General features: G+C 38.9%; 1 protein-coding gene across 1 annotated transcript in view; it reads left to right on the top strand.

Moving 5' to 3' along the window:
* Positions 1-16,460, top strand: part of DOCK4 (dedicator of cytokinesis 4) — a 480,919-nt gene that overhangs the window by 422,404 nt on the left and 42,055 nt on the right. The window contains exons 33-35 of the mRNA XM_029233259.1: positions 4,119-4,214; positions 5,090-5,150; positions 9,290-9,383. Of these exons, the coding sequence (XP_029089092.1) occupies positions 4,119-4,214; positions 5,090-5,150; positions 9,290-9,383 (251 nt within the window). The remainder of the gene's footprint in view (positions 1-4,118; positions 4,215-5,089; positions 5,151-9,289; positions 9,384-16,460) is intronic.

Raw genomic sequence — 16,460 nt, 5'->3', positions numbered from 1 at the left:
CTGTAATTCGTTTTATGATCATAAGTTTAGGGCAGTGGATACATTAATATATAGGTTTGAAAAGTATTACTAGTGACTGATAGATTTCAACTTGCCTGATTCAAAATCATTCTTGAAGCTTTTAAGAAAATTATATTGAAAGGAAAAGCCAAGAAGGGGTACACATATTTCTTGTGGTAGTGGTGGATGATAAAATACATTCTTTGTACTGAGTCCTGAACAACACCATTTTCCTCTGATACTGTAATTAAACTGGAACTTTTAATAATTATTCACCAAGCCCTCGTTCATTCTAGTGTACAAAGCATCTGTCTTTCGTGACAGCTGGAGTTTAGCAAGAATTCTGATTAAAACCTCATCCAATATAATAAATTGCTTTTGAAAACCACTCTCAGTTCAGTTACTAGTCCTTGGTTTGAACAAAGAACTAAAATGAGAAAACACTCAGTAAAATGAATCTCTTGAGATTTGTGATTAATTATTTATGATAAATTCACAAGATTAATAAACACTCGCATAGCTCCATAGTGCCTCTTATCAACTTTAATAAAGGCCTGATAGCATGCAGTTTGGATTGCTTGTGTGTAAATATGGCTTTGAAATAGAAGATGTACCTTGACGTTAAAATCAAACCAGTAATTACAATATTAAGCCTCTATAATTAGGACTATTTTAAGGTGCCTGATTCATTCCATGGAGATTTTTATTCTTTTGTTGATTTTTAACATATTACTAGAAATATTACTATAAATATTTTTCTTTCATTACTACCTGGGCTCAGAAAAGAAAGTGAAAATCCAACTATATTTCAGGAAACAATAAAATGCTTTTCTGGCAATAGAAATCACAGTGAATTAGTATAATCACAGTGAGTCGCTGCACACATTATGAATTAGGAACACATGCCACTATGGTACAGATTCTCGTTTGTTCTCTGTATTTCATGTCTAAAACTTCTTAAAATTTGTTCAGAAGCTGAAAGGAGCTCACTGCTTCCTGAAAATGTAGTATGTACTATGTATGTAGTATGTACTATGTGTGTAGTATGTAGTATGTACTGAAAATCTAGTATGTACTTGCCAAAGTAGCCTCCTTAGAATGAGACTGTAAATTTATATAGTAACTTCCTTCCTAAGAACTCATCTTTCGCTGACCCTCACGTTATCTGCATTTACCCACGCTACATCTTTTTGAAATAAATAGGGGTCAGGATTGATTGTTTTTGATAATGCTGAAATTGTGGATCATTGCCATCCATGTGATATTCAGAATAAGGTATCAGAATGAAATTCTGCTTCCCTGGATCCACTTCATTCACTCATTCCGCTTCATTTGTTGAGCATCTTCCTGTGCTAGGTGCTCTTCTAAGGCTGGAGATGCAGCAGTGACTGTGCTGTAGGAGAACACAGTGGGGTACCAGTAGCCTCGGGGGTTCTAAAGGGGCTTTCCGGAAGAGGTAACCTCCACCTCAGTCCTTTACTGTGCTCTATCGTGTGTTGCTCTAAATAATTCAGTAAGACTCCAAATCATTTCATAGATCTTTGTTTAGTGATCACACATTTAATTATAGTTTGCAGACAGAGGATTAGCCATGTAGCACATACTTAGGTATCTAACTCTTCTCTTTGGATTAAGAAGAGTGTGCACAGACACAGGTGTTTCATATAAGTGTTGGCCTCCACACAATCCTGTTAGGTAGACTGAGGGTCAAATTCTACACCCTTCATATTCCTTCACAGAGTAAAAGCCTGTTGGGCAGTGTGTCATCCTGCAGGACTGTGGCTTATCCTGCTCTTCAATGTTATGGAGTCCCATTGCCTATCAATTAGCAATAAGAAATCACCTTGGAGTGGGGGGGGAGATAAATTAGGAGTTTATCCTAATTTATCCTAATACACATACTTCTGTATATGAAATAGAAACAAGGACCTACTATATAGCACAGGGAACTATATTCAATGTCTTGTAATAACCTATAATGAAAAATAATCTGAGAATGAATACATATATATGTATATATATAACTGAATCACTTTGCTGTACACCTGAGACTAACACAACATTGTAAATCAACTATACTTCCGTTTTTTAAAATGGTTTAAAAACATTAGAAAAGAATGATGCATAGTTAATGATCTTTTGACATGTATGTAAAGTCTAGTGCATTAGTTCATGTAGCAACCATTCATCATTTTAGTGCCTCAAAAAAAGAAAAGAAGAAATCACCTTGCACTGTGATTAGATGAGTTCCCTGTGTACTCACCATGGGCACATCAGCATGATTATAGACCACATAGAAATATACCAACTTATAGATCAGTGTCACCCAGGTTATCTAGAGAGACTCTTCTCTTCTTGTCTGATAGCTTCTCCTTATCAGTGTGTATCAGGTAAACTGGGAGGGCAAGCTTCCCCACAGAAAGAACTAGCCTGGCCGAGAAAGCAGATGAACTGGGTTCTAGGCTTGGTCCTGATATTTGGGTCTTGCGTTAGTCAAGGGAACGGGCTGTGCAGAGCTGTGCCTCTTTTTACAAGAGGATTCTGTAGCTCAGATTTCTTCCTGCAGCCAGAGGCTGTGCAAATTAATGAAACTCATGCCTATAAAAGAAGTCTCTATATATTTTTAGAATTATTACCTAACTTGAGTTCTTTGTTTTTCAGCCTCTAAAGTATATGAGGTGTGGGCTGTCACTTGGGAAGATTTCTCCATCATCCTGCATTGCTTTGGCAGGCAGATTTTCATTTGAGTACTTGGTTCAATACCAGTTTGGCGTTTAAGCTTGAAACAGGTGCTTCTCAGAGGCTTTTTAAAAGAAAATACATTTAGAACAAACTAGGGGACCTTTCCCTGGGGGATTAGTCAGGGCGAGTTCCATCCCTTCGTGTGCTATTTCTTCCCCTCTTCCCCTCCTTGATCTAGGAAACAGTTCAGAATAAACCAGAAAAACAAATGATCAGGGATGCATAGACACCAGATGAGGAGATAAGACAGAGGGCTGGGCACTGGAATGGTAATAGCAAGAAGAAGCAGTGGGGAGTGGGAAGGAAGATTGAGAGAGAACGTAGCCACAGAGCAAAAAAAACAGCTTTGACAAAATAGCTTTTTTTCTACGAAGCACAGTATAGGATAGGCTGAGATGGTACTTGTACGAAATAGTTTCTCTCTATGTTATTCCTGAAACCAAGATGAAAGGGGAACAACGTTTTAGAAATAATGATCATTAAATTTAGGAGGGCAAAGTATCCTCATATTGTCATGCCTATGTTCTTACTTTTTTCTTTTGGGGAAAGTTCAGTCGTAAAGGTTTTTGCCAAGTATATGGTTAATTTGCCGAGAGGTGGGAGTCAAAGTAAAACAGAGCCTAATTATTATGATTGTTATTGTTTTGTGTTTGCACAGCAGTGCCTCTGCTCCAAGGTGCTTAAGATTAGGGAAAATGTAGGAGGAGAGATGTGGTTCGGTACTTGTCATCAATCTGCTGTAACAACCACATAGAAAATCCTCTGTGATTAATGACAAAATGAATGAAACTGTTGGGTGAGTGCACAGATAGTACAATATGTATTGAGTGGGCAAATGTTAAGTGAAAGGAAAAAACGCAAAACGTCATACCGTCTGTACAAGGATTTTCCTGTAGCAGTTGCATTGCAGTAAAATTGCTTGGATGAAGATGCATTCCACTGAGAGGTAGGAAAACATTTTTATGTGAATAAAGCAAGATCTTACTTAAAAGTAAACTTAGAGGCACTCCTGTTTTCGCTTTTCGCAGTGTGGTTTGGTGTGGTGAGGTGCAAGCCTCTGTTAGTGGAAGAGAGAAGCTAGGAAGCAATGTCTTTGAGCTGTGAGGTGCTTGCATATTTTGAAAATATGATTTATATGCATGTGTTCGTATTTGATGACTTGGATAATGAAAATCAATTTGCTTTGTCAATGCTTCCTGGATTAGAATTCCACTATTTGGTCCCTATCCTAGGTAAGACATTGTTTGCAAATTGTGCTACTTGTGAGATGTTGCAGTGGTTGCTAAGGCATTTAAGGTATTGATGAAAGTAAAATGGTTGTCATGGTGACTGATAAAAATAAATGTTGAAAATGCCCTGGGTTCTTTCTTTTCCAGTCTACTAAAGAAAATTGAGCGGGAAACATGGAGGGAGAGTGGTGTTTCATTAATCGCCACTGTAACTCGTCTAATGGAGAGGTTGTTAGATTACAGGTAAGCCGAGCCCACCCCCCGCCCTCCCGGTTTTCCAGATATGCCGCGCTCCCCTTAGAAAGCCTGAGAGTTAGAATACAGTCGACATTGCCCTTGGGTTAATCACTCAAAGAATTGATAATCAGACCGTGGAACCTTGAGCAGTAAAATAACAGACCTCTAACTAGCTGGTTCAGAGTTTTTTCTTTGCTTTTCCTTTTTTATGTTTTGTTGTACGGGTTTTGACAGTTCTTTTAAAGTCTCAGTGAATTGAGACAGTCCTGTTATTAAAGCAATCTTTTTTCTTGGTGTTTAGACTCACCCATTAGAACCAGTAGATCCATTCATCTTAGGGTGATGACAGTGAAACCAACAATTGTACAACCATGCTGCTTTCTTAGAAAAGGAGAGGGGGGATGAAACTCACACCGTTAGCTTTCAGAGTCATTTTTTGATTTGGAAATGATCTAAACTGTTGAAGCAGTTCATCCCACTTAAACGCATGGTGTTTTAAGAATAAACGCTTCATTCTCACTGCTGATGGCCAGGCTTAGCAGATCCTTCTCACCCCAAGTAAGAGGTGTGTAATAACACACCTTCACTCCTCCCCTTCCTGGAGCCCCCGTCTATTGAGAGGGAGCACAGTCCACCTGGCAGTGAAATTCTCAGCGACACTGGTGCTCAGCAGGGTCTGACTGCCCCCCCTCCCCAGCCTCTCCCAAGCTCACGCTTCCTGGGGCACTGCCTCTATTCTGCTGAGCCTCATCTGAACAGCAACTTGCAAATTGCCTCTAGTCTCTGACAGATCCTTTTTTATTTTTTCTTCCTAAAAGAACAAACTGTGTTCACCCCTAGGAAGGAAGTTCTGTGTTCTGACTCTTGCTTTTTGTTTTTAGGGACTGCATGAAAATGGGCGAGGTAGATGGCAAAAAGATTGGCTGCACCGTGAGCCTCCTGGTTCGTAAACAATTTCCCTTTTCCTCCTTATATCCTAACGTTTGCTTTTTCACAGAAATACTATGTTTTGTTTATCAGCCACCATGTGTCTTTATCTGGGTGTTTCTTAAAAGAGTTTAGATATGTTTTTGCTTCAGGTTGAATTAAATGCCAGAAAATTCTGAGCTTCGAACACTGCAGAATGTTCCCACTGTAAAATCCCAGAGTGACGCCAGGCTTCTCCTGTTGCATCGCTCCTCTGCCCTGGAGTCTTTTGTTGCTCTCCTAGGGAAAAGCATGATGTCCCTGGAGAAAAGTCTTTTCACTTTTGTGTAGACAGTTTCTTTCTGCCCTTCTTATATGTATTCTAGGTTTTAATAAATATTGATGTTCTTTTCTGAACAAATGACAGCTTCCTATTTAGCACATGAATTTTCACTCCCTAGCTTCTTTGCAAATTAAATCCATAATACCACTGTTGTTAAGTTGTGGATTATAACTAGGATGACCACATAGTTTCTCACCCAAACAAGACGTTTTTGAGAATAAAAATAAATATTGGGTAAGGATAATAGGCTACACCAGAACGGTTCTAGGAACACAAAATTTGTACTGAAATGTCTCATAACTAATTATCAAATAGAATGGTATTCTCACTACAGAGCAAAAGAAGGATTATACATTCACATTCCTTTTTCAAATTTTAATATAGTATAAATTGATGCTTTTGATAATTTACCTTAATCAGATTTAAAATACAGGAATGCGCTGTGACTGCTTTGGTTCTAAATTAGTGAATATCATGGTTTGTTTTTCTTGTTTTGCAGAATAGATGAAACCTCACCATCTATTCTAAGTACTTGCACAGACAGAATTCTAACTCTTACTCTGATCCACATGAGTCTCTCACATGCCCTTTTTTCTCTATTTGTCTGCACCTTAAAATTTGTTTTGTCCCCCATTCTGATTCTGTCCTGTCTTAGCTCATCGATTTCAGGTTTTTTTGTTTTGTTTTGTTTATTCCCCTCACAGCCCCTCTTCAGAGCTCAGGATTTTTTGCTTTCTTATGACTGTCTTTTTAATCTGTTTCACTAATTTGTTTTCTCACTGTACTACATCTCTGAGTATATGACTTTGTCCTTTTTTACCACGCCTACCACTTCCTCTTCATTTTTGCCTTTAATTGTTACACCTCCACCTCCAATATCAGTTGCTAAAAATAGTAAGACCTGATCATCCTCTATCAGGCTACCTCTTGTTATGCAGTTTCTTCTGTAATTCTTATCATCAGACCCAACAGTAACCTGCAGGCCATCAGGCCAAGCTCACTGGGTCAACCCATTATCTCTCCTCTTAGCACTTATTTCTAACCTTGAGCACAGTCATTTCCACTTTTAAATTTCCTTTCTGTGCTTTCCCAGCTTTTTTGCGGGCCTTTCACCAGGGTCAAGGTCCTCAGCCTGATCTCCTTCCACGTCCCTGCTTGTACATCAGTATCTGGGGAGAAAAGCCAAGTGCTCTGTCAGCTTCAGGTTTTCTCAGTTTATCTCCTTAATCTTGGCTCTACCCCAACTCCAAACACAAAGTCTCATAAATAGCCTCAAAGGAAAGCCTTTACCTTTTTCCAAAGGAATCGTCTTCCATTGTCTCCATCTCCTTTCACAGCGTCCTCTGTTTAGAGGTACACAAATAAATGTAGACCCTAGGTTCATTTCCTCAACCGGTATAACAGGAGAGATCATTTCCTCGGATGAAAGAATGAATACTTCCACCTAAATGTGTTTATTCTAGTTTCCCAGTAGGAATAAGCCAGAGACTTAGTAAATAAAATCAGTGGCCCCCGTCAATATCCACCTGAGACAATGAATTTATCTTGCTAGTTTTGTACTGACCAAGAATAGTCCTTATCAGACTTCCCTGGTGGTGCAGTGGTTAAGAGTCCATCAGCCAATGCAGGGGACATGGGTTTGAGCCCTGGTCCTGGAAGATCCCACATGCCATGGAGCATGCACCACAAGTCCATGCACCACAACTACGGAGCCTGCGCTCTAGAGCCCGCGAGCCACAACTACTGAGACCGTGTGCCACAACTACTGAAGCCCACGCGCCCTAGAGCCTGTGCTCCGCAACAAGAGAAGCCACCGCAATGAGAAGCCTGAGCACCGCAACAAAGAGTAGCCCCCGCTCGCCGCAACTGGAGAAAGCCCGCGCGCAGCAACAAAGAACCAACGCAGCCAAAAATAAATAAATTTATTTTTTTAAAAAAGAATATCTGTATAGAAAATGCTAACACTTTGAAAGCTGTTCTAATTTCAACCAGCACCCGACTACTTATTATTAAAGGACAAAATATATAACTTTGAAGCTAATCTTTTTAGCTTCTACTCCATATGGAAAGTTTTTGATTTCTAGCTGCAATATGGTTCTTTTTAACCACTCCCTCCCTCCTAGAGATTTTTCTTAACTTTTTGGAAAGATCAATTCCGGATTGTCTTCAGGAGAGCTCTGGCTTTCTTTACAAGATCAGAGTTAAACTGTAGTATTAGGCTGGTAAAAATGGGTAATCTTTGACATGACTAATACAAGGAAATGTAATTATTGTTTTGTTCTTTGTGTCACTAGTTTTGCCAGACACATGTGAAAGATTCTCATCTGCTGACTGGAGAGAGCTTTTCTTTTTTTTCAAGAACTGTTCATTTACAGAGTGATCACTTATTTGGTTCCCAAAGAAATACGCTTCTTACCAGAGAGCTATTAGAACAAATTATCCTTTAATAACATAAAAGCCTGCTATGAGGTTGTTAAATTTATGTTTATGGTACAACAATTCTTGCTAATTAAAATGATTTTGGTTATAGTAGAGATATGAAGAGCATTGTTTACTTAGCTTTTTAAAGAATGCCAAGATCTACAAGGCACAAGACGAAAAGGGGAAGGATAATGGTATAAATTGGAAAAAATATTTTTTATGATGCGTTCAACTAAATGTCATTGTCTCAAGGTTAGAAGAGTCCTCATACTGAAGAATGGACACCTGTTAGGTAGTGGCCAGAAAGTACATTGACAGAAGTTCCTCAGGCTTTGAGCCCAAGTACAATTTAAGCAGCCACATTGGCTAGTTTGGTCCATTACCAAAGCACCTCTCTAGCTAATCAAATTCAAAAACGTTTAGAATTCCTGGACTTTCCCCCCCTAGAAAAGCCTGTCACTGCTTAAAGTCAGCAGATTTATCCCCCCATCACTATTCATTTTCCCTTCTTCTACACACCAAGTAGCATCTGTCAAAATAACAACAGCAAAAAAATAAAATAAAATAAATAACAACAGCAGTAGTAATGATAGCAGTTCAGATGGCTTTAGCAGGGATTTCAAAATGAACAATGATCTGCTTTCTAAAATTGCCTTATGTAGAGTCTCACAGCATCATGCTTTTGCTGGACTCCAGCTTCTTACACTTTTGCTCGTATGTTTACTAAGTTCAGTGAGGACTAATGTACTGTCTGATGTGGTAAAGGAGTGTATGTGGATGCCTATAAAGTGTACCTTTAAAATGGCAATGTAATGTGTCCAGGTAAGTCAGAGTTGAGTTTTTGGTGACAAATGTTAAAACAGTTGAGAGAAGTTTAATAAGATCCAGATACCTCTTTTTAATAAACCAAATATTTTCAATAAGCATGGCCCTGTAACAGTAATTTGAAATAAAATCTCTTATTAATCCCTTTATGTTGTAGTCATAAACTGGAAACCTTTAAAAAGTTTAAAGTTAAAGAAATTATCCTTTGACTATCCATGATCAAATTTAATAAACAGGTTAAAATCTTACATATTTTTAATATTTTTAGTTGAATAGGCTGATTGTCCACTGGCAGTTAAACGAACAAAAAACAACAGAAAGTAACAAATGAAATGTGAATCAGTGGTAATAACATCCCCCCAGGAATTACCAGCCTATTCAATAAATGATAAATAATGTTTAATACAGACAGTGCTGAGTTAAAAATATGTCACTGGGTCTCCTTACTTAATTTTTTAAAGACATTTATACAGAAAAATTCATCTGTTCTCCTGGTTCAAGATATCAAACTTCAAGCACAGTAAAAGGCAGATACTTGACAACCTAATTGTTGAGGAATTATCCCTGCTTGTACTCTTTTTTATAGAACTTCTATAAGACTGAACTGAACAAGGAAGAGATGTATATACGCTATATCCACAAACTCTACGATCTGCACCTCAAAGCACAGAACTTCACAGGTAATTGTGTCTTTTGGCTCAGGTTGGGGGAAGTGGGCAGGTCACTGGTATATTAAAAATAATAACTCCTCTGTTTTTTGAATTAGAGCTGAGGACTCGAGCATTTCTCCTTTAAAAGTGGAATTTATTTTTAATTAGATTTATGTTTCTAAGTACTCTATGTTTTTAATATATTGGCTTTTTTTTTTTTTTTTTTTTTACTATATCTCTTTGTGTAGTTTTTTAGAGGTTGCTTTTGGGATTACAAAAAGCAACTTTTCACGGTCTACTTAAAGTGAGTATTTCACCACTTCAAGTTAAATATAGGAACTTTACGACCTCTCCACTTTACATTGTAGTGTCATAGGTATTACATCTAGGTACATTGAAAACTCCATCGGATAATGTCATAATTTTTAAGTCATATCTATTTTAAAGAATTTAAGAGGTTAAAAATAATCTATTATATTTACTCAGATATTTACCATTTCTGTTGATCTTTCTTCATTCCTGAAATTCTCAATTTTCCTCTGTTAACATTTTCATTCAACCTAAAGAACTTGTTTTAGTATTTCTTTTAGAGCAGATCTAATAGTGAAGAATTCTTAGTTTTCCTTCATCTTTATTTTACCTTCATCCCTGAAGGAAATGTTTGCTGGATAGTGTCTTTGTTTGGACAGTATCTTTGTTTCAGTACTTTAAAAATGTTGTTTTACTTTCTTCTGGCCTCCATTGTTTCTGATGAGAGATCTGTAGTCATTTAAATTGTTCCCCTGTATGTAATGTGTAATTGTCTCTGGTTACTTTCAAGATTTTATCTTCGGTTTTCAGCAGTTCAGTTATGATATATATGGGCATGGTTTTCTTTAAGTTTATCCTGGTTGGCTTTGCTGAGTTTCTTGGATCTATAAACTTATTTCCTTCACCAAATTTGGGAAGTTTTCAGGCATTATTTCTTCAAATATATTTTCTGCACTGATTCTCTCTTTTGGGACTCCAGTTTTATGGATGGCCAGTTTTATGACCTTTTGGTATCATTCTATAAGTTTCTCAGACCCTGGTTTGTTTTTTGGGGTTTTTTTTTTTTCAACTTTTCTTCTTTCTGTTTTTCAGATCGGATCATTTCGCTTCATCCATTTTCAAGTCCTTTGCCTCTCCTCTATCATTTCCATTCAACTATTGAGCCCTTCCAGTGAAATTTTATTTTTATTATATAATTCTAAAATTCTTATTTGGCTGTTTTTTTAATAGCTTCAATTTCTTTGCAAAGAACATGTATCTTTCTATTTATTTCATGAGTGTTCACTTTTACTTCAAGTAGCATGGTTGTAATAGCTATTTCTTAGTATTTGCCTATAATTTCAACAACTGAATCATCTTGGAATTGGCATCTGTTATTGCCTTTTCCCTTTGAGATTTGTTTAGTTTTCCTGGTTCTTTGAATGTCAAGTAATTTTGGATTATATCCTGGGCATTTTGAATATTATGAGAGTTCATCTTCTGGAGAATATTGACTATTTTTATTTTAGCAGAAAATCAGTTAGTTTCAGACCTCAAGTCCTGAGCCCCCTTTTGAAGGTCAGTTTAGTTATCAAAGCCTTTGCAGCACTTTCCTGGTCTTTCCTGCGTGTATGTCACCCAGTGAGAGTCTGGGACATGGACATTTCTCTATACCATAATTCATTTATCAAAATCTTTGTTATGTTGATTCTAGTTCATTCTACACATGTGCAGCTTGGGGGTGAGCCCAAGGAAGTCATACACAGAATTTAAAAATTCCTTCCTCCATCTCCTTCCTCTCTCTGATATTTCTCACTCTTCCCATCTCCCAGGGGCTCCTTTTCCTAGTACTCTCACTTGATCCAAGCCAAAGTACTCAGAGCCAAGGCTTCATCCTCCACACTATGATGTACTATGTACAGTTGGTCTCCCTGGGGACAAAGCAGTGAAAGAAAAGAGAAAAATGGAAGCTGTTGCTGCTGCCACTGTGATTGCCCCTATTGTCACAGTTCAGGTTTACAGCTTTGTCCCTGGGACTCAGAGTGGACCAGAAGAGTCAAAAGTACTCCATCCGGGCTTCCCTGGTGGCACAGTGGTTGAAAGTCTGCCTGCCGATGCAGGGGACATGGGTTCGTGCCCCGGCCCGGGAAGATCCCACATGCCGCGGAGCAGCTAGGCCCGTGAGCCATGGCCGCTGAGCCTGCGCGTCTGGAGCCTGTGCTCCGCAACGGGAGAGGCCGCAACAGTGAGAGGCCCGCGAACCGCAAAAAAAAAAAAGTACTCCATCCCACAGAAGGTCCTCTTCCCAGTCCTCTGACGAGAGGAGCTTTTCTTGGAGCTTTTTCTGTCTGTTTCCATTTGCAGTTCCAGGAGGCAGGGAAGGCTAAGCCAGGAGATAGAAAAGGCAAAAAATAAAAACAAGGACCTCACCACTCTGTGGTCCTTCTTTTGAGTATTGATTTTACTGTTCTGTCTACCTTCTCATTTACTGTTCAGAATTCTCCAATAGTTGCTTTACATATTTTGTCTGGGGATTTTAGTTGAATCAGTGGGAAAGATACACTAGAATGTGCTTACTACATCTTAACGAGAATGAGAACCCTTTAATTGGATTTAGGAACTACCAATCTTAGCCTTTTGCCACACTGTTCTTCCAAAGAACTCCTGAATCATGGTTCCTCCCTCAGCTTTAAAAGAGTAAAAGAACCTTTCTGAAGTGGTGCTCTTGTTCCCAGAATTTAAATATGCCTCTAGCTACAGTTCCACTGTATCACTTAAAAGCATCACTGTTTACTTTTTTTTTTTTTTTTTGCGGTACGCTGGCCTCTCACTGTTGTGGCCTCTCCCATTGCGGGGCACAGGCTCCAGACACGCAGGCTCCGGACGCACAGGCTCAGCGGCCATGGGTCACGGGCCCAGCCGCTCCACAGCATGTGGGATCTTCCCAGACCGGGGCACGAACCCGTGTCCCCTGCATCGGCAGGCGGACTCTCAACCACTGCGCCACCAGGGAAGCCCCACTGTTTACTCTTAAACTGGAGACTTCATGATATCTTTGATGCCTCTTATTCATGAAGTGCTATTGGTTCTGCTTCCTAAACATCAAAACCATTTCCTTTTTATTATTTCCAGTTTCACTGCCTCAAATAAGCCTTCATCATCTCTCACCTGGACTGCTTCCTAACTATCCCCAGAGTTACCTCAGCAAACTTTAACCTGCAGGCCGGCCAGCTGATTTTGTAAAGAAAGTTTTATTATAACTGAGCCACACCCACTTAATTACATATTGTCTAAGGTTGCTGTTGTGCTCCCCTGGCAGAGTTAAATAGTTGCAACAAAGTTGTAGTGTGGCCTGCAAGCCTAAATTATTTACTTTCTGGCCCTTTGAGAAAATTTTGCCAACCCCTTCTCTAGATATAACTCTATCAATTCATGTCTTCTACAAAATAAAGCTCAAACTCTTTATTTGGAGCCCATCATAATTGAACAAACACCTGTCTGCTCAGCCTCATCTTACCTCTCGCACTACATTCCTAATTTTTATCCTTAAGAGCCAGCTCCTATATCATCTTTTCCATGAAGTTTTTACCTTCCTTCACTTCCCTCATCAACTCCATGACCCAGCACTCCCTGCCATGGGCTGAGTTGATATTTACAACTCTTTTCCCCTTGCAATTTTTTCAGATTTCCATTAAAACATTTGTCATGTTGTTTTTATTCATAGTTATATAAGGTGTATGTGTGTGTGTGTGTGTGTGTGTGTGTGTGTGTTAATAGGTACATAGGTAGGTAGTAGAGAGATCTTTAGTTGAAGGATAAGTTCCTTGAGGACAGAAATGATGTTTTCTTCTTAGTCTTCCCAGTTCTTTGACTAGTGCCTAGCAGTGTGAGATTTAAATAAATGCATTACTAATGAATGCACTCAATGAGATTTTAGTACCCTGAGCAGATTTCTCTCCTTCAATATTGGTAATTCCTTAATCACTGAGGAAGCCCCAGTATCTCTTCACACAGATGTGCTGATAGTTTTGATGAAATAAGCTAAGATTTTTGAGCTGACTCTGTTGTCTGGGAGTTTAAGTGGTCATTTTAAAGTAGTTTGTAGCCAATTTTTGAGAGAAATGGTGAACCTAGTTTTTCTATCTGTGAAAACAACCTAGTAGACTTGTTTTATTTTAAAGTCCATAAAAAAAAAGAAATGAGAGAGGGAAGTGAGAACAAACTCTTGCAGATATGTAACAGATACATTTTCATTTTCTGAAAATCCAAATCTGTCTATTTTGGAAACGAATAAATTTTTTTCTTTAATTTGTTTACTCAGCTTGCAGTTTTTATGTTCCCCAAAGTCATAAGAAATAACTTCTTTTCCTATATAACATTTTTCTTATTTCTCTTCTGTCCTCATTTTTGTGTGTCCTTGGAGAAAGAGAAATTGATGGAAAAACTTCTCTATAGGATTCAGTTTAAATGGCTTAACCCTTTCCAGCCCTCTGTGACAGTGCCCTCCATTACTTGATTCATCTCCACTCTTCTCCTGTGTTATTTCTTTTTGCATATTGGTGTCCTCATTGTACACATCTCAAAAGGATGGAATGAGATAGCCCATATTTAATTATGTGATGATGCCTTTTGTTCAGAATTATAAACACTTTTAAAAACATTGTCTATTGGAAATTCTGGATGTGATTCATCCTTCTCTTTTCAATATGTAGTATTGTCTTCTAAAGATGTAGAGGAATAAGTATACAACATATAATAAAACATTTACAATTTGTTAATGTGTTCAAACAACCTTAGTAGTCTGTTGTTAACACCTCAAAGGCATACATGTTTCCTTTAATGCTTCCTTTACACACACTGTTTACCTCAGGTATTCATCATGATTTTCCCGAATCAAATTCTGAAACACGTGTAATTTGTTTACACACCTTTCCCATGTCACCATTCCGTCATTTTTCAGCTTCCTCCGCTGGCCCACCAATGCTTACTTGTTTTTCCACACTTCCCAGGGGCAAGTCACCCACACGTGACCTTCCAGCCATCCCCTGGACCTTCCCAGGGCAAACATGATTTGGAAAGCAGTTTAGGGATTAGAAACTCTTCATTGCTCCCCCTTTTTTTTGCTTTTTTATTGTGGTAAAATATACATAACATAAAATTTACCATCTTACCTATTTTTCAGTGGACAGTTCGGTGGCATTAAGTACATTCACATAGCTGTGCAACCATCACCACCATCCGTCTCCAGAACTTTTTCACCTGTCCAATCTGAAACCCTGTACTCATTAAACAATAACTTCTCATTTTCCCCTCCCCCAGTCCCTGGGAACCACCATTCTACTTTCTGTCTCTGTGAATTTGACCTTCATTGCCTTTTAGGTACCACCCTGTGGTCAGCTGCAGGCTTCAACTGTGGGGAGTGAGGACCCTCAGTCCTCACCCCTCCCCCTTTTCACTGTGACATGGTTAGTCTTAAGGGTATTTTTTGAGTGCTCAGGGAGACACACAAGAAATTTGAGAGACAAAGATGATAATTCCTGAGCTGCGTCGCTAAGAGAAAATAGGAGTTATTTAGTAGTTAAAGCAGAAAGGCTTGAAGGAACAGGCTGTGAAGGACCATAGGTGTCAGTTGGTGTGATAAGTGAGGGGAACCTTAGTTCGGATAACACGAGCAAAGAGTGTGGATGGAAAAACAAAGACACACGTGGGGTTTTCTTAGGTGCTTGGCATGATAAGAATATGTGGGTAATTAAAGATTAGGAAATTATCTCAGAAGGCCTCAGAGAAAAGTAGAAGGCTATTCAAATACAACACAGCTCTGATGATCTGGTTATTATCATCACCATTCTTGTCCTCTGTAAAGCAGTCTTCCATGGCAACCTACATTGTGGCGATTCAGCTGTTTCTGCATCCACTTATTAACCAACACCCTTTAGCGGATATTCCCTCTCTCCATCTCACCACAAGAAAGGGTTTGTCCAGTGCCCAAGCAAGAGAAGCCACCTCTGTCCCTGGTGGGCAGCTGCCTCTGGGTCAGGATGCATCTTGTTTCATTCAGCAAAAGCTGATAATGGGGTCAAGGGGGCTGGAGGCTTCTTAGGAGAGACAGTGGTGGGCTCCCTCTTACCTGCAATAAGTGGAGGACCAGTGGGAATATGTGAGCGGAGGGACCATATCATGGGCAGCCTTCTCTGTCACTTTAGGAAATATGAATTTGTTCTGTTAGTTACTTAGAGTCATTGGCTAGTTTTCATCAGGGGAGCAATGTGATCATTTGCAGTGAAGGAAAGTCATATTGGTAACAGTGCACAAACTGAATGCTGGGGGATAGGAGACTGCTGGTGGGTGATGAAAGCTTTTGCTACAGTCATTGAAGCTACAGGACTGAGCTCACCAAAGGTAATTAAAGAGGAAGAACTGCCAGAGCCTGTGCCTTACAGGACTTCTACACTTGAGAGAAAAGAGAAAAATGATAGGAATCTAGCTCTTTATCGCAACTATATGTTATACATTGAGATAGCCAAATCATAGTACTAGAACTTAACATGTTACTTAAGAGCTTTATGTGTAGTTACCCTTCCAGCAAATAAGTGAAAAAAAGAATTACCATTTATGGATATTGTGGTAAAAGCTCCTACTGTGTCTTTTGAGACGTGTGTGGAGGTGGTAGTTAAATAGATAAATAACATAAGGGTTTGTTCATTTTATTCAATGCAGTAAATGAGTTGGCTGTTATAGTGTTAGATTATTATTATTATAGTCCTTCATCAGTGACAGTGAATTCTGGTTCCTATTCTTGATGTATTTGGCCATATCTATGGTTCTGGAAAAGAAGAGACCTGCAGAATAGCAAGTATTCTATTAAATACACTACCTGTCAACTATGCTTAAGCCTGTGGGTCACCATTTTCACACGTGTGTATAGAATGTCATCTCTTTTCACGTTTCCCCAAGAAATTCCAACCACACCAAACATGTCATGACTTCAGTAGCCATTACTGAAGATTTGTTGGGACTAACCATGGGGGTCATAGCACACAGCCCCCGCAGTTTGTTTTCCCTCTCTGTCTCTCACACACACACACACACACACACACA

The sequence above is a fragment of the Monodon monoceros genome, unplaced genomic scaffold (assembly GCF_005190385.1).
Source record: "Monodon monoceros isolate NGI ecotype Baffin Bay Population unplaced genomic scaffold, NGI_Narwhal_1 Super_Scaffold_2, whole genome shotgun sequence".
Classification (NCBI taxonomy): Eukaryota; Metazoa; Chordata; class Mammalia; order Artiodactyla; family Monodontidae; genus Monodon; species Monodon monoceros.
Note: the sequence above shows the minus strand (reverse complement) of the source record. Positions and strands in the feature narration are given on the sequence as shown.